Source organism: Eupeodes corollae, chromosome 1 (genome assembly GCF_945859685.1).
Source record: "Eupeodes corollae chromosome 1, idEupCoro1.1, whole genome shotgun sequence".
Classification (NCBI taxonomy): Eukaryota; Metazoa; Arthropoda; class Insecta; order Diptera; family Syrphidae; genus Eupeodes; species Eupeodes corollae.
The window spans coordinates 117,431,744-117,451,509 of NC_079147.1; the positions used below are offsets into that span (position 1 = coordinate 117,431,744).

Genomic DNA, 19,766 nt, shown 5'->3' on the forward strand with positions numbered 1-19,766 from the left:
TAGAGTAGAAGATATAACGACGAACTGTACAGCGAAATTGACATGATTTAAAGAATAGATATGGCAATCTTTACTTAGTCTAAGTCGGGAAGATGATTGTTGGCTTTCGTCGTCTATATTGGATGGATAAAATTGTCTGATAGGCAGAATTTGGTTCTTCGTCGCCTGCAGTCTGCAGAAGTGTTAGCACTATTGTATTTCTATGTTAATGCCTCGTTTAATTTTGTACCTCCACATTTATCTGTAGAAGCAGTTTTGGTTGCTTTATGCGAAATTTATATTTTCAAAAAAGCGGGTCATGACAAAAGCACCTCTTCTTTTATCAAGATGCTCTTCCAATTTATGTCTTCCCCTAACACTACTTTTTAACAAATCTATCTCAAGTACTTTTTTAGAGGAATGGAAAATTTAATGCATTAATCCGATTTATAAAAGTGGTGCTAAGCAATTAATCAAAAATTTTAGGACCATTTGGAAGCTACCGGCTATTTTTCTTTAAAAGATTTACTGTCGCATAGTCAACATGGTTTCGTCAAGGGCCGCTCAAAAACCACGAACCTATATCTCTTTACGAGTTATTGCCTAACCCAAATGGAGAAAGGTTATCAAGTGGATGTACTCTTACACAGATTTCGTTAAAGCATTTGACCGAGTTCATCACTGTTAACTTATTCAACAACTAATGAAGATGGGTTGCAATAGCTCATTTCTAAGTTGGTTGGAATCGTATCTTTCAAATAGAAAGCAGATTGTGGAAATAAATGGGTACTACTCTAGTCCTATTGATGTTGATTCAGGTCTTCCCTAAGGTAGTCGTTGGGACCATTGCTATTTATTATACCATTGCCTGTTATTGTTAAATGATTTACGTTCAGTTTTAAAGAACGCCATTTGTCTAATGTTTGCTGACGACGTCAACATTTATTATGCAATCCACACAATTTTAGAGTGCGGAAAACTTCAGATGGATATTGACTTGCTCCTTGATTGGTGCAGATACAATCACCTTCAATTAAATTTCACCAAATGTAAAATTTTCAGTGCGACTCGATCAATAAACGTCATTAATTTTATGTACAAATTTGGAAATGATCCTCTTTAAAGAGTTGAGTTGATAAAAGATCTGGGTGTGCTTCTTGACGCTAATTAAGATTTTCGTGTCCATACTGACTATAGTTTCTAAACGAAATTCAATGCTTGGATTCCTTAAACGAAATGCATCTGATTTCAAAGATGTCTATACACTTAAAACGTTGTTCAATTCATTAATCTGTTAATCTCTATAATCTGGTGCCCATTCTATGGGAATGGAATGCTTAGAATTGAGCAAAATCAAAAAAGATTCACGCGATTTGCTCTACGAAATTTAAATTGGTCTGGCGATATGCCAAATTATCTCTCCAGGTGAGCACTGATTGGTACAAAAACGCTTGAAGTCAGCAGGAACGCTCAAAGCATAATTTTTATCAAAGTTATTGTTTCAAATCGATTAAATTCTATTGAATTACTAATCTTATATATTCTATGTACATCTGAGGAACAGATGTGTACTTTTCTATGTTTCTACTCAGAAAACTAATTATGGAATTAATGAGCCCATTTCGCCTTCGTTGTAATTCGGTTTGCGATGAAGTTGACATCACAATTAGTCGAAACCAGTTTAAAAGCATTGTTTTGCAGATATTGGGTTAATTGCAATTATAATGTAACATTAATGCTATTAGTTCATTTTGTGCCTATGTACGTATATTTATAAACATTAAACATAATTTATTTAATTATTAAATGTAATCCATTGATGAAACAAATAAATAAGTAAAATAATAAAGTGGTCCTTCTATATCCTCAGCATTACTCTGCGGTTCCACTATGATTTTTCAACTTTCGTCTTTGCAGCCTTCGCCTCCAAAAATGTCGCAGTAGCCCTATATAGTGTTCACTAAGTAGTCCAACCTAACTGGAATTGTAGACGCCACTGTTGATTCCATCTTCCACCCCCCACCTTTCGTTTGCTAACCGCAACAACATGTCACTGGATTTGGAACCAAATATCCAGTTGTGGTACCAGGTACCCGATGTTTTTCTTTAAATTTTTTTTTTTGCGTCTTACCATTTACAAAATATAAACAAAAAGCAAAAATCTTATGAAAAAAAAGTAAGCTAAAATTATTTTATTTCATGCCGTAACTAAAACACTAGATAATACACTATTTACAATTTCAGATATTTAACGCTGTATTGAAAAGATAAATGGCGGGAGTAGTTTCTAAACTGGCACAGCTTTAATTTGTAAGGAAGAATCAATTAATTTAAGAAAAGGAAAGTCAACATATTTCCTGTAATTGTATTGGTTGTGTCAAGCCTTTGAATTTTGACCTGTTGATTTTGTTGAATTAAGTTTCGCTTTGACTTTCAGTAGAAGTGCTTCGAATGAATCTTCTTCTTTTGGTGGTGCCACTTGGCGATGTATCACATATGACTGGCAAGAATTCATTCCTGCATTATCTGAAAAGAAAAATAATTTGTTCAGAACATTGATTAAATTTTAGCTCATTTTTTGTGTTATCTATACTAAGCACACACAAGTATTTTCAAATTACAGTAAAGTACATTGGTTTCGCTATAATAAGTCAGGAAGAAACAGGTCTCAAAAATTGTTTTTTTGTAATGTAATTATAATTTGAGTAATATATCACAATAAGAACCACAAGCCTTATTGCTGAACCTGAAGACCATTCACTTTCAGTTTTGTTTTTGCTTTGAATACTAGACGTGCACAGTTTATAGTACTTTCCGAGTTACTTTAATTCCAATATTTTGAACAAAAATGTCCTACAATAAATTCCAATCAAATACCTTGAGAGCTGTTTGTTTCGGCATATTTTATACATTTCATAAAAAAATACATGGTTTGGGCTATTTTCCTATCACTTATTTATTTTATTTTATGGCTGTCAGAGATCTGGCCCATTGAATAGTTAGATGTTTTTGTAATTGTAATTTTTTGTTAAGGCACATGTTTTTCTTTAGCTTAACCCAGCGGCGACGCGTGCCTAACAAATGTAGTCGTTCAGTTTCAAAATTCTTATTTGCGATGCCAAGAAGTCAAACAAGTCTTTTTTTATATAAAAGTACATAATAATGTTTTTTAATTTTTATGTTAATAATAAATAGGTATGTGATGATTAAATATATTTGAAAGTTTAGTTTTTTTTTAAGGTAAATAACAATAGACATTTTACGTTAGTACTTTTAGCTGTTTATTGTTCAATTGTAAGCATTGAAAGATTTGATAACCTATTTTGGCCCATAGTTGTTGCAGAATAGGTTTTTATTCTTTTAAGGGTTGAAAACGACCATTCAACAGACGAGGTTGTTAAAGGGAATGTAAGTACAAGTTCACATAATTTGTATATCTCAGGGAAAACTGAAACCAGATCATCTATGCCCCAGCCTCATTTCCTTCATTACACAGTAAAAAGAAGCTTTCCTCGTTCAAAACTGATCTGAACGAAATCGACCCTAGGAACGACGCGCGTCTCATTTCTCACATTCGAAAAAATAAAAAAATAAAATGTTGGAATATGTACCCAAATAAATAAATAAACTAGTTACCTACGCCCTAATTCTATATATTAAAAAAAGCTCTACTCGTTCAAAACAGATTTGCACGAAATGCTCCCTACAACGAGCGAATTGTTTTTTTTTTTTTCTTTTATGCTTGCTATGGGCTCATTTCGTTGCCAAATCGTATGAACGACTTGGGTAGATACACTGTACAGATCGGTTGAGTAAAACAAAACAGTAGCAGGGAGCTAGTTCGTTTTTTTTATTTGGGTGGTTCACAGAAGGAACGCGCGAGTTGGAAAATGGAAAATATGTACGTATACATTAGATATAACTATAAGGAATGAAGGAACAGTATGATTATAAGGTGTGGGTTAATTAGATAGAAATTAAAATAATGTCGCCTGTAAGCTAGTCGTTCATGCACGACTTGAACAATATGACGCCTCGCCACTGGCTTAACCATAAAAACAGTTTATTGTGTGCTAAATGCTCAAAGAAGCCCATTTCTGTTGGTGTATTGCACATTAGCTCCGTAAAAGGTGTCCTTACAGGACATTGCCTAACAGGTTGGCAATCTTAACTTGGGACTTCTGTACTAAAGGATACGGTATCTCACCTTCATGTTCATATTCACACAGAACAAGACTCCACTTCTACTACAATCATAATAATGGTCAGAAAAATTCTGACATTTATTGTCTTAAACGCTTCATTGGTAGTACCAGTAGGTTTTGATGTGTAAGGTAGATCTTTAGATACTTTTGGTATCACAAGTATTTGTTTAAGTGTGCCGGCTTTTATACTTTCCTCTATCCTACAAAAACGAAAAGCCACATACGCTGAAACTATCATTGCAATGAACATATTTTTTACGTTTAGGCAAACTATAAATTTGAAATCTCAACTTACCATAGGCTCCTATACAAAGCTTTGAGAGAATTCCGCATCCCAAATAAATGGACCCACCATTGTTGTTTGACTATTACCAAAGCCAAAATGGCCGGATTGATATCCAAACCAATTTCTGCCTATCTTCCAATAATTTTTTTTAGCATGTAAGATTGATTTCATTTATAAAAAACTACACCGTGAACTAAGTAGTCTCAAAAAATCTAACAATTTTCTTTAGAATTTTGGAAGATGAGGACCTTAGGTTATTTATATTTTCAACACACACAAATAGCATACAATAAGGAACAACTTTGCGACCTACCCGTAGCTTTTGAGTTATTTTTGAATATGTTTACGAAAAGATACAAAATTAAATAGTTGCAACGTTTTGTTCTAAAACATGGAACATATTGCAATATTTTTGGAAATGTGCTTCAGTACTTACTCTCAGTTTAAATAAAAATATATTTACCCAAATCAGCGTACGATGCTCTGCAAAACGCTCGCCTTCCTCCGAAGCTTATGTCATACATATTTATCATGTCATCTTTTGGGCCGCTATCAATTGCCCTGAAAGCGTCCTCAGATTTTTCGTAGGTAACAAAACCATACTTCATTCTAAAAGTAGAACCAAACATTAGCTAAAAGTATACGAAAACAGACACGACATTTAAGGCATAACTTACCCAGTATCTTTGTAATGAATAGTAATTTGTTTAATTGGGCCATAGGAAAGAAATTTTTGTCGAAGTATTTCTTTAGTTGTTTCCTTTTCTATGCGACCAACGTATACTATCCGACGTTCTTCAACCGCTTTAATGAAGAGTGTTTTATTATTATTAATATTTGTTTAATATGAAATATTGCTGAAACTTACCAGGAACCGATAGGTTCCCTTCAACATGACTGCTTTCATCACGTCGTTTTGTGAAAGATCTTGATGATGATTTTGATCGAGAACTTCTATTGTAAATACGATCGAACGATTTGCTCCTGCTCCTCCTATATTCAGAATATGATATACTATTACGCGAACTAGTGGAAGAGTCATTATCTCGTTGGTTTTTCTTGGAAAAATCTTCCGACTCCGAACAAGAGGAACTTATTGAACTTCTACGTTGACGAGTGGGCTTTGTCCTAGACCTGCTGCTCTTTATAACATCTTCAGCCCTACAATTAAAAGTTTCATCATCGGATGAAAATAAATTATAGCGAGATCTACACTTTCGGCGTACTTTTGTTCTTTTGCTTTTAACCGAATTAATACAATGATCGGAGGATTCCAATTTCGGTAAAAGTAACATCGAAAATTGAGGTGATAAATCCGTCTGAGTACATTTAGAAATAATACGATTCCTTATTCTATCTTTACTTAAATGCATAATGATTTTATCCTCTCCATGATCCGAAGACATTGGAACGGTTTGGTCTTGGAAAGGTGCAAGCAGTAAAGGAGAACTTTTTTTCACCACAACATCCTGTATGCTGACAATTAGGGAATTAGTTGATATTTGTACACTTTCGTCAGAGTGAACCTTTTGAAATGAGTTACGAATGTTGGTCAACCAAACATTGGATTTCAATAACGAACGCGATAAGTTTGTTGGTATGTTCTCTTGAATTGCACTATATCCATTTGGTGGAATTGTAATGTCCGTGTTACAACCTGTAGAAACCATAATAATTTCCTCGTACTCCGAATTATTTGTCTTTATATCTACATTACAAGTTTTATTACAACTTTTGACAATGTCTTTTAAAGGAAGAAGTTTCGTAACGCGGGCGACCTTAGATGATACAGTGGAGTCGATAATTTTTATTTGTTGAGCCTTTTTTAGTTCTCTCAATCGCAGTACTTTATTCTTTGCCTCAGTGATGGGGTCAACAAATCGTTTAGAAGATTGATTTTCCTTCAAACTTTTCACAACTGAAGTTACAGCTTCAGTTTGAATCGGTTTGGTAACCTCAAACGTATTTGAAGTTGAAGTTTTTGAAGCAGGCATTTCTATTTGTTCCGATGATTTGGTTTTTAATTGTACATTAGAGTTTTTACTTATAGAAGTTAGAAATGAATGGGTTTCTCTTCGTTTTTTATACTCTTCAAGGTTGAGCTTACGTTTCTTTGGAGTTTGTGAAGCAAAATCTTCTAGCAGTTTTCTGTTCTTTTCCTTAGATTCAAGTTTAGTTATTATAGGTTCATTATTAATAAATTTAGTATGTTTATCATAAGCTAAAACTTGTTTTTGATCAACTAACTCTTTAGAATCTAGTCTTTCAGTGTCAATTTTTGCAATTGATAAATCTTGTTTTTTTATTATATTTTCTTCTTTGCTTTCTGTTTGGGATACTATTTCATTTCGATTACTAGAATTGTTTATTTTCCCTCCAACAGAAATTGTTTGCACATTTTTATTGATATTTTGTTTTAACCTACTCTTAGCTTTAGGCTTAGGAGTAGCTTGTAATGGTTTACTATGCATATTAATGTTTTTTCCACGACCAATACCAAATTTTCTTCTAGAACAAACTGATTGATCGTTGCATGGAACAATTGCTATACGTGAAACGTTATGTTCATTAGGTTTTATCTGAAAACAACAAAATAAGAATGGTATTTTCAATATAAATGCACATGCACATCCATGAATATTAAATAAAATAAAATAAAAATTGGATTATTGTGAATATTACAGATAGTAACAAAATGAATTAATAATTCCTTATTATTGGATATAGTTTTTTAGCCTTTAAAAGTGGAATGGAATCATTTTGACGAATACCTTCAAACTGTGTCTATTTAATAAAATTATAAAGTTTTTTATTTTAATCAAAAGCAACACTTGCCTCTTGGAGACTCTTAAAGAAAAAGCAGTAACTTGTTTTACTTAACGGTTTTCGATTAAAAGCAGTTTTTTTTTAATCTGCCCGAGCTCAAACCGCTAATTTGGACCAGTCTTCTGCTTACCCATTTGGCCCTATTCATGTGACACAAAAAAAAACAGGTGCTTTTTATGACCTTCTGCGGAAAAACCGCCAAAAATCTTAATACAAAATTTTCGTTTGCAATATAAACTTAATGCATACCTCATTAATTTAACATTGGGGTTTAAAAAATACCGGTAAATAAAATACGAAAATAGCTTGTGCCTATTCATGTGACAGGATGTGTATGTATATTGTAGGTGAATAAAATAAATTACATATGTTTGTTTATTTTTTTTAATTGTTAAAGATTTTCAAATTTTTTTTAATACTGCACCGTTAATACGCTAATTCAGTAAATAGCATCTACCAAAACACATATCAAATCATTAGGCCAATTTGTATTACCCAGGCACACACCCAAACTCTTTCCGCTCGAAAAAAAATTACTTAAATTATGCTTCTTTCAATATTAAAAAAATATTTCTGTATTTTGCTTTTAAGTTTTCTCAAGAACAAATCAAACGATTTCAAAAATTTAAACAATATAATTTTTAATTTTAAATATCTTGAAAATGGGTCATTATTTTTTTTACGAAATTAAAATATAAAACCTTTATTGATAAGCTCTAATGAAATGCATGCCAAAAGTGTTTGTGAAACACAATTTAAATTTTATATATAAAAATTAATTTAAAAAAAAAACCTCTAACGATTTGGAATTGAAATTTTGAAAAATTAAGTTTGTTTTGAGATCATTTTAAATTTTAAAATACAGGAAATATTTTTAAACATACTCTTTGCGTTCATGAGCAGTAAGGTACTTGGCTTAAACAACATTACTGTTTTGCAGTGGCGAGGCGTGACTTATTTCTAAAGATAAGGCGGAGAAAAATGAGCGACTAAAAAAAATATCAGAAATGTACTTAATGAACTTGCTGAAAAAGATATTTCAACTGAAGCAACACTTATCGGACGAGTTAAAAACAATCAACTCAAATTAAAAAATTGTGGAAATGTGTCACGTAACATGTCATTCTTTAAGTGTTTATGGAGTGCTAAAACTTCAAGGTAACGAAGGGATGGAATTGTATACAAAATTTTAAGTTAATTTTTTACAGCTGCAAAATCGCATATTCCAGGGAAAATATTTATTAAAGAAGATATTTGTTTATCCGGTATTGTTGCTACAAAAGAATCGTATTTCGATTTATTAAGTAAATCTAAGAATACTAAATTAGTACAAGACTTATATCTTATATAAAGTTGACCTATAATATTATCTTTAATTTCTATAAAAAAGCGTTTATAGCGCGTTTTTGAATCTGTTTCAAGTAATTTTCTTTTTCGTTGCGGTTCTCCGCAACCGTTCAGACTTTCGAAAATTGATTCAAATTTCTCTATGAAATCACAGCCAAACCAAGGCTCAAAACATTCAATTTCTCTTTTTGCGATTTCAACATCTGTTTGTTTATTTTGAATCAAATTGAAAAACCACCAGTTTTCGAAAAAATTTCGGAGAGAATTGTGAGAAAAAAAAAAAACAAACTTTTTAATTAAATAGATAAGTTCAAAGGAGGTGTAGAGCGTATCTGTCATACAGCAATCTATTCCCAGAAGACATTGTGACTTTTGAGTAACTAAAATTTACAAAATGCAACCACTTTTCACAAATTACTTCCAATTCAAAGTTTAATTAACTTTTTATACACCTTGCACTGCTATTTGCTTGTAAACTGTATTTTAGAACAAAATATCATTTGCCTAGTTTATTTTGGCTACAGTTACTTTCTACTAAAAATTATTCCACTACGCAAATTTCTTTAAGTGGCCACCCGTACTTCTTAAACTTCATAGGAAGAGAATGAAGGAAAATATGCAATAAGTCCATAAGAGACGGGTTACGTTCGCCTTTTTTCTTTCAGAATAGTTGAATTTTTGTTTACTCTATGAAAATGAATAACAAGCTTTGCTTAGGCTCAACCTGACATGCACAATGCGTATTTCTCCATTTCCAACACTCTTGTTTGTTTTTTGCACAAGCAAGGATGAAAGTGGGTGAACTCGGGTTATTTCTATGCTTAAGAAAGAGTTGGTTGCTTTTGTATGATTTCTTTACATACATGTTGCATGAAGTTTGTTTGTTGATATTGAGAGTTACAAAAGGTAAGTCGATGGGAATCGATTTATAAGGTGCCATCGCCACTACTGTTTTGAAGAAAAATATAAGGACGACTTAGGGTCTCAAACAATGGAATGTTTACTTGATGCAAAAAGTATAATCCTGTTTGATTGATAAAAAAAGTGGGAGTCTGCAACTAAAAAACTTTGAGTGTTACCGCCAGAACAACCTCGGCTCTCGACCAACAATTTGTATTGTTTTTTAATAACAAGCGCAAACGCAGGGGATATTACCACCCTAATTATAAGAAGACACTGTGTGAGTACTAGGAAAGAGAGAGGGGCTGAAAGAAGGTGTCGGTGCATAATAGTTTTGAATTTCTGAATATTTCAATGGCCGGGAAAGACAAAAGAGTGTGGTAATGCATTTCACATTCGCGTAGTACGGCTAAAGAACGAATCTCTGTACTTGAGAGTACGACCAGAGTTGGGATCCTGGGTATACTGAACCATGAATAATAAATATTGCTCCAGCTTAAAATGAACTCAATAATGCAACAATTATCATCAATGAAGTAGGCTAGCTTTTACAATTAAAAAAAAAAAAAAAAACAAATAGTTATCAAATTTAATTTATTTCATTCACCTATGTACATCATCAACACTAAAATGGATTTGTTATTTATTTTGAAGAGATATCGTACTTACTAAATTTCATTTACTCAAAAGTACTCGGAAATATTTTGGATTGCGGTGACGCTTATAAACTTGTAATTTTAATAATAGTTAGGTGTTGCATAAAAAAAGTACGATAAAAATTGAGAAAGCCTAGTCGTCAACGCAAGCCAAAATATTTATTGTTACCAATTTTACTTATAAAATATGTTTGCATGTTGGTATTTTTAGGTAGTTACCTGTAAGTAACTATTTTTTTTAAATTGTTTTTTATTTTTCATTCAACCTTATACTGCCTTCTTAATTTGGTTTATTAAGCAATTAACTTGGAGCAACCTAAATAATATTCGTTTTTGAAGCAACTATAGTATATGTAGGTATTCAACTGTGTACCTACATACCTATGAACTAAATAATTTTGAAACCTACTTGTGTTCGTACAAATTCCTACCTCATCTGTTTATACTTACAAAGAAACAAACAATTCACAATTAATAAACATTGTAAATCAACACATCGGTCAACCGCAAAATGCTTCTTTGTATAGACTTTGTCTTAAGTATGAAACCTTGAGGCAAGCAAAGAATGAAATCAGAAATAAGAGCTTCACGCAAAAGCAATAGCTAGGAACCACAAAAATGTCATCCCTTTCCCTTTATCGAGACCATTGCTATTGGAATAAACAAAAACTCATGGGAGGGGTAAAAATATAGATTATCAAAGAAACAAAATATTTAAGAAAAAGCTTTCATTTTTGTAGAAAAGATCTTTGTTTAAAGCTCTTAAAATATAGCTTTTTTAGTTTCAAAGGGCAATCTTCTCCAAAGGCGTGAGACATCTGTACATGATTATTTGTAATATTATGTATGTAGTTTAACTTGAATCGTTCGCATGGGATTAGTTATAAGCTACTAACTATGGTTAAGTAAGTATAAGCTACTCTTATATGTCATTAAAGACGGATTTTATATCTTGCGAGGAATTGAAAAAATATTCCAATTGTTATTCTTTCCGTGGAAAGTGCTTCTTCAATTAAAACCGTTAATTTTTGACATTAATGGCAGGCAGGAATGATTGAGACACTAGGCCTTGGTTCTCTACAAGCTAAAGCGTCACCAAATTAATTTTTTTACATATAGGTATATATGTATATGTAAAATGATTGTTGTAACATTGAAGTTCATTAAAATACAAAAGAAATAGTCACTCCTGCCTTTTTCTTAAAAACCTAACTGCATACAGAAAATAATAATATAATTTTTTAAATGTATTGGCCATAACAAATATATTTATGAAGAAATTCTAGATTATATCTATTATTTAAGAGAATGGTTAAAATAGTTAAAAAGTGTGTTGCGTAAAAAATTTTAATAAATAAAATACCCTAAAAAATATTATTGTTTATATATCATTTGTGTAGAAAACAAAGGGGTATTTCGTTAGCTAAGTAATATGAACTTTTTTAACATTGATGAAAATTTGGGATTTGGTGGGCATGTGCTGATACTTATTCATGAACCTTATTAGATGGTTTTTAAACATGGCTGCGGCGTTGGCACTAAACCTCGCGTTTGGTAAACTTTTATTTGTACTATTATGAGATGCCTAAGCGTATTATTTATCCTGATTATGTTACAGACTTGTTATAATAATTGTACTTACCTCTTTATTCTCTACTTTGTATTTGCTAGGACTCGAGCTTTTAATTTCATTCACTTTTCCTTCATTCCAGGAATCAATTCCTATTTCTTCATTTTCCACTGTTTCTACATCCACAATAACATCAGAATCTGAATCAGTGTCAGAAGAAATTGTGAGCTTAACCGTATTTTGTATACTATTGCGAAGAGAAGAGTTCGCTACTTGCGTTGAATGATTATAAAAAACTTGATCATCTTGTGTAATAAATTCTGCTAAATCAAAAGTGCTGACATCTAAATGCGTTGCAAATGGATCTGGGTTATCAATCGATTTCATGGAGCCATTGTTATCAGAATCAGGGATACAATCCACTACCGATTTTGAACTAAAATTATTTGAGAACTTGCTAGGATAAGTTTTGAAACCCATTGCAACAGGATCATCGTCGTAGTCACTTGAGTGACTTTCATAGTCGCCAATTGAAGAGCTATCAGTTCTGCTTCGGAATGTCGATCTACTGCAGCTTCTTACATTTTCATATGATAATTCGCCTTGTGTTCCTTCATTTTCCTTGATTTCTATATCCTCATCTGTTGATTGAAGGAAATCCGTATCGTAAGCGCTATTCGGATTAACTGATACAATGTCTATTGTTTGCTGAGGCGAAAATTGTTTTTTGTTCAAAATTTCAACAGAAGCCACTTCATCGTATTTTTCGTACATTTTCTATAGAAAAAAATTCAATATTAAACAAAACTAAAGTATTTTAAAAGTAAAATACAAATATATTTTCTACAACGCACCGAATTTGTATTCAAATTGTTTTTTATCTCTATTGAATAGTCTCCTTCTTTTAAAATAGAATTGCTAAAAAAATTGCTTGATATTACTTCATTTGGAGCGATTGGTAATATTCCATGCAAGGTTTCCGCAAGTTGAAGTCCCGGAGTTCTGTTAGTACAAATTATTTTTAAATAAAACAAACAATTTCGTGTCTTTTAATAAAAACAACTCACCCGCTGTCGTTTGACCAAAAGTGGTTATCAGTATCAAACATTACGTAGTTTCCATCAAATTGATCACTGTGAAACACGTTCAAAAGCCTCGAATCCATTATATTGATTGCTTTATTTTGAAAAAAAAAAAATTAAAATTGTGTTTTTGCTGATGAGTACAAATTTTACAAAATGCATTTAAAAGAGAAATACATGATACTAATTTTATCTTATCTTATCCTTATTTTTATTATATTGTCCTTAATAAAATTTAGCACCTTATTTAAATATTTTTAAGCTTCGAAATACACCCCGAACTTATATTAATACCAGAGCAGATGGCATATTTTTGGCTTGAAAGGAAACCAGTTTTAAAGTTGCTGCTAGGCTAAGTTATGGTGGTAACAGGAACTTTCGCTTGCAGTGTTTCTTAGTAAAAGTGCGTCAAATATACAACTTTTTCGAAATTGAAATAGAGAGACAAAGCACTTTAAATGCATCGCATCTTGACGCCTATGATTCGCTGATTTGAAATTCAACATATTTCATTTCTTGTGTTCTTCTCGCTTATGACTGTATGCACTTGCTACAGCTATTTCAAAAGCATCGTTTTCTTTTTTAATTATCTGATTTTTCTTTAAAGTTAGAAAGAACAAATCACAAACAAGTAATAAAAAAAAAGTGCAAATATGGACGGCAGGCTAAATGTACTTTCAGATTACATAGACCTTAACTACTACAATATGTTTTAATGGTTACCCTAAGTTCATCGTAGTGTTTTGTAAGATTTAAATATTAAAATGTTGTATGCTATATACATACATATGTTCACACGCGGAAAAACAGACCATTTTGGAATTAAGGAAACTCAGATGGGTAAAGATTCCGCTAATTTTGAATTTAATCTAAATATGCGCCATTATTCTTCACAATGGATTATGTTGCATACCAACTTCAGCCACAATATGGTTTGTTCTCTAACACAAACTTTAATTTCATGGGGTTAAAATTCAAGGTATATAAGCACAACATCCACACATGTTTTCTTTATCGGAGTCCAAATCTGGGCATAAATTCAACTTAAACCGCCTGACTCAGATTCCTGACGTTGCAGTCAGTGCGCCAACAGTTTTGACTTGTTTCTTATCCCTGACCCTAAAAAATACACAATCAGTGCTTTACCGCCTCTAGGAACATCAGACCATTGTATTGTTTCTGCAAATTTCTCATGTCAAAAACAGTTAAAGAAAAAACTCCTATGAATACCGTTTGGCAATATAGAAAGCCATCTGGGACGGTATCACCAAATTCTTCATGAACTTTAACTAGTCACTATGCTTCCTTGATAGTGACGTGACAATGACAAACCTGATGAATGTATACGTACATTATGTGCTAACTGCAGTGAAAATCACCCGACCCCCTATAAGTTATAGCAAAAATACCAATAAGCTAACGGGACGCTTATTATTCATCTTCGAAAAACAACTATGTCATCCCACAGAAATAATGTTATATGAAATCAATCAAATATAATACTAACTCGATGCCCAAGACAAATATGTTTACCTATAACTATCAACCATTGACGCCATCGTTCGTCATCAGAAATAAAACAACACAGGTGGACATTGGAATTGGTAATATAATATTTAGGAAAACTATCATTAAAATTGCTATATTTTAAGTAATGCGTCGGAATTTAATGTGTATAAATAGAAAATCTTAAGAAAGTTTCACTTGTCTCTGAAACACTATACACGATAATTCTTTTTATTTGACTTGCCCCACCAGAGGATAGGGGTCAGTAGAATTGAACTGTAATCAAAAACTTACACATTGGTTTACAACGGTAAATACTTATCAAGTGAACAGTCAAGTGTAAAGCGTAACCAGTGCTCAAACATTGGTTTACGACGACATTTATACAATAGTTGCTAGACAGAAAGTCTTAACGGAGGACATCAAAAGATAATATGTCAACTATAGAAAACGCCTCAAGAAAAACCCAAACATACAAAGACGAAAGGCTTGGTTAGAATTCAACGCCAATCGCAAAAAAATGGTGTCCCAAGTCAAGCATGATACACGATGAGAGGCACTCACTGGAAGGTAAAGGAAGCTAGAAAGTCTTTTTTCACCTAGCTTAATCGATCAGCAGGAAATTGTATAAACTGCTGGAGGGAGCAAAAGTAAACATACAATGAAGTCCACTGTATTGCTTCTAAAAATATGAGATGTCAACTCTTTGAATTCCAAAACAAAAATTAATTTTTATTGAAGCTTGAAAAGTTATTTATACTCAAAGCTTGTTTACCTTCGATAAGCAAAGTTTGGAAATTATAACATTATGATAAGTTAATTTAGATTAGAAAAAACTAAGTGAAAAGTAATAAAGAATCGACACAGCACTCGTCCTGTAGTGGAATATAAACTCTTTTGCCAAATTTTGTCATTTGAGTAGTTATCACTTCAGATGAAATTGGAGAAATGTGTATTTCTTGCATCTTGAAGATTTGATGATGATTCGTATTGGAAGTGTAATTTGTTTTAGTTGTAAAGATAAAGATACATTTTTGGAGCTCTTCATCGCTTTGCTGTTGATTTGCCAAATAAAATTGTAGTCTGTCGATGTAGCTAAAATATTTGAATTGAATTGGGCTTAATTTTTTGAAAGTCGAAAGTAAGAGGTTTATGGTCAGTATATAGAAGAAAAAGTCTTCCTTCAGCACGTGTTTAAAATGCTTAATTGCCATGTTAGCACGATGACAAGTTTTTTGAATAGAATTCAAGAGATTGTCAATGATTGGATACACATTCCAAACAGCACCTGAAGTTGTATCGCATACATCTGTCATAATTAACAATGGAGCGTTAACATCTGGATATGAAAGTGCTGTTGATTTCGCTAGAGCTTCCCTGCAGGTTTGGAAAGCTTTATCAAGTTCGGCGTCATTCGGGATATGCATGAAAAGGAACTTGAAACTGAGCAGCTTTGGAAACAAAACATTTGTAGAAATTAAACATTCCTAAGTCTTCATCGATTTTGGACTTTTTGTGGCTTTTTGTAGGATTAGGTGGTTTAAATTTTGGATGGCAATGGTTTGATTTGCTCTTTAGTGCCAAGATCCTAAGAAGCTTACAGATGCCGAATCGAACGTGCATTTTGAAGGATTTATGGTCAGTCTATACTTTCGGAAACGTCTAAAGAGCAATTTGAGATGATCTTCAATTGAGTTTGATGCGATAAAAAAGAAATAAATCATGGACGTTAAAAGGTTTGCTCAGCATTGCATAGACCGAAAGTCATCACCCTAAATTCAAACAGCCCAAAAGAAGTGATGACAGGTATTTTTGGAATGTCATCTGGTTTGACAGGGATTTGATGGTATGCTGGACTTAAATCTATGACATGCTGAAAACTGTCTTTCCCTTCAGATGATGAACGAAATAAGAGGAACGAGAAAGCGATCTGAGATGGTGGTGTCTCCTATAGTCACCAAAAGATCGCCAGTCGTTTTTATTCTTCCTAAACATATGAAGAGGATTAGTCCAGCTGCTCTTTGAAGGTCGAAAAGTCCCTTGGCTGATCATATAAATTAATTGTTGCTTTGCGGTTTTGAGTTGTTCAGGAGATAAACGGATGGCTTTTGAGGAGGAGGTCCTTTCGTTTAAATGCGGTGCGTTACATCATGATTGGTTTTAGCCACTAGGTTTGTCTTGGTATTGTCTTCAAATTCTTTCAACAAATTGTAAATGAAGGACGATGCATTTATTGTCCAAACATTTGCAGCACTTGATGAAGGTGTGGTACCAAAACCATGTATTTCAAGACTTATTTTTCAAACGGCCAATATGCAAAATATTTTTGGTTAAACTTCCTTTCGCTATAACAAATATGTACATATGTACATAGGTTCGACGGTGAGAAAATCTAAAACACAAATGCAAATTGTTTGCCCTTGAGATTTATTTATAGAAATGGCCCAAGCTAAACGAATTTGAAACTCTAACACTCTGAATGATATGGTACAATCTAAATTAGAATGGTTGCTTTAAGAAAATTTTCGGTTATCTTTTAAATGATCAAACTTGTAAATTTAACAAGAAAATGTACACTATCAATCGTATTAACAACAGTATCAATTTAAATAAAAGACACTAGATATCTTGTAAAAACAGTTGTATCTGAAAGCTGATTTCGTCAACATCAACATTTTTGACAACAATAATAATTATATAAGCCCATTTCCTTTATGTTCTGTGCAGTGTACGTAACTCATATATAGTTATAGTTTCTCCATTTCAACAAAAAATAAACATAATAAATAAATTGGGTGGGGCAACAGTCCGTTGGGAACTAGAGCCTAGTGACTTACAACTGTCAACCGTGTGTGCGAGTAATGTTGTTGGGGATGGAGGGGACCTACAGTTTTAAGCCGAATCCCAACGGCTAATTTGAGAAAGCACTTTTCATGGCAAGAATGACTTTTGGAGAATTTGTCAATTCCTCGCAAGAGGCAGTACTCATGAAAAAAAACTTAGATGACATAGGCCGGTATCGAACCCCAGACCTCTTACATGACACTCCAACGCACTAACCACCATGCTACAAAAAAAAAGTATACATATTTACATTAAATTTAAAATAATATTCATTAAAACTTATTTTATTACTATATTTGAATTCTTTTAGTTTTGGTTTTCGCAGCTATGTGTCTCTAACAAATGATTGGTCAAATGCAGCTGTTTTTTATTTGGTTTGGTTTTTTTCTTCCGAGAAATTTTAAATTGGATTTCATTTTAAAATGTCATATTACTTAAGGGCATATTTTTTCAAGAAACACCTACATTAAATTTCCTCAAAAACAAAAGCAACGTTTCCGCTGCCAAATATTTCGCTGACCATTTTGCTTTAACGATTTGTATTAGGGGGATGTTCGGCGGCTAAAAGAAACAGCCTTCGATTTGAAATACATCTTGGCAGTGGTCAAGAATTGGTTTGCGTTTGTTTTTCTTGATTCATCCTGTGCTTAGAATAAATAAGACGATAATAGCTGTGAAATAACTGAGCATTTTAAAGAAAAGACTAGTAAATTAGACCGACGAAAATGTAGGCCATATGGAAGTTCCAGCACTTAAAATAACTCTGCAATCACACAAATACATTTTTCGCGGTTAAATCACAACTTTTAAATGGTAATCAATCAAAAATAAATCGAGCTTGTTTGATCAAACGTTGCACTAAAAAATAACAACTTTGATGTTCTTAAGTCGAACATTGAAGAATTTAGAAAGCTTTACTGCTGGTGTGCTCAAGGCTATTTCTTGAATTTGAGAAGTGAAGATGCCTCCAAATTAAACGAAGAGCTTTTCCGACAAATTACAAAGTTGTGTGTTGTTTCTAATTAGATGGACATTAAAAAGGTCTTTCATGTTATAAAAAGAAATAGGTAAGTATACCTATAACCCTTTTAATTTTTTACTTGCGACAGTAAGGAACTATGTACATACATATATGGTAAAAAATTTGCAACTTGAAATCAAAAATGACATTACGGTGGTAGAGCGAAGTAAAAAAAAGTGGGTCCCCTATTCCGTTCGTCTGTCTGTCATAAGACTTATATTATTATATATATAAGCTCTAAATAACTGCAAATAGAGGAAACACCGTTGTCATAAAAAAATATTTTATTTTTCGGACTTAATCCTACTTTTTTGTATTTTGGGTTTTGAGGCACTGTAAACTCCTAAAACAAATTTTGTTTGAATGGATAGTACATACGGCCGACGACGTACCAACATCTAAGCATTTTAAGGCATAGGATTTTGGGAGGGTGCGAGATTGTGTGCATGCAAAGTATTTTTTGCATCTGAACACTAGAAAATGTAGTCCCTGCTTTTGTTTGTTCCACTTAAAAAGCACCTGTTTTGAGTTCAATAAAATTTTCGGCTCAACTTTCCATTATCGCAGAACAAATTTCGCACGTGTCTTTTGTTCAGTGTTGCCATACTTGTTTTTTTTTGTTGTTGTTATGGATTTCTTTGATTTTAGTGTTCATATGAAAAAAGTACTTTGTATACACAGAAATCCTTTAATGTGTCAAGTAGGGGGGTTGCAAGGGAGCAACATGCCCCCTTGCATATCTCGCTATTAGTAAAATGTATATCAAATAAAAAAACCGCGTGTGAAAATTCGTGCTGCTGTAAAATAAATTTGAGCCCAGACCGAAAAACCTGGCATATACCCTAACTCGCAACCACACCAAATTCTAGTGTCCTAACCAGGGCTTGCATGGAGTAGCATGCTCCGTACATACCACTCTGTTTATGCATCGTCCTATCAAAAAACCTGTAGTCGTGTAAAATGATTCAAAAAACAATTTAAAAAAAGTAGGGTTAAAACCGAAAGGAAAACATTTTTCTTCTATGATTAAACGGTGTTTCCTCACCGTAATATCAAAAAGGTATTCTACAGATACTTTTATTTCACTTAACAAACAAATATTTAATAGGGATAGCTATTAATTGAAAGTTGTCCAGTCTTTCATTCTGATACAAAATTGTTTAAAATACGAATCCTTACCTACTTTGATTTAAAGTTTATTTAGATTTTCGAAGTAAATGTGTTTCTTTGCCGAACACGCACTAAAAGTTTCATTTGCTTCAATTTACTTGGTAAAAACTAAAACGTGAACATTTGAATTTAACCTCACATATTTAAAGTCATACAATTTTTAAATACAATAAATTAGATGACTAACTTTTTAAACTGCATGTACCATGTTTGTTATTTATTAATCCAAACAAAAAATGGGATTCTTGGATATTCACGTGGACGGTAGACTATTAAGCAGCACTGCAAATTTAAATTGTAAATTTGAGTGGAAGTCAAAGATCAAAGACACTTCATGTGAAGATCAGAATTTTATCTGTCATTCTTGCCTACCT

At 32.6% G+C, this 19,766-nt stretch overlaps 1 protein-coding gene across 5 annotated transcripts; it reads right to left on the bottom strand.

The window, feature by feature from the left end:
• Positions 1–2,140: 2,140 nt before the first annotated feature.
• On the bottom strand, positions 2,141–19,712 carry LOC129940359 (uncharacterized). 5 transcript variants are annotated; one of them, XM_056048670.1, is made up of 9 exons: positions 19,580–19,699; positions 19,402–19,500; positions 12,837–12,945; positions 12,624–12,771; positions 11,842–12,546; positions 5,339–7,049; positions 5,148–5,274; positions 4,934–5,079; positions 2,141–2,505 (listed from the first exon to the last, which is right to left on the bottom strand). In XM_056048670.1, the coding sequence occupies exons 3-9, from the start codon at positions 12,932–12,934 to the stop codon at positions 2,357–2,359; spliced, it is 3,084 nt and encodes a 1,027-aa protein (XP_055904645.1). In that variant the 5' UTR covers positions 12,935–12,945; positions 19,402–19,500; positions 19,580–19,699; the 3' UTR covers positions 2,141–2,356. The 5 variants fall into 5 exon arrangements, with proteins under 5 accessions (XP_055904645.1, XP_055904647.1, XP_055904644.1 ...); XM_056048672.1 differs by lacking the exon at positions 19,402–19,500 and having other exon boundaries at positions 19,580–19,712; XM_056048669.1 differs by having other exon boundaries at positions 19,402–19,690.
• Positions 19,713–19,766: the final 54 nt, after the last annotated feature.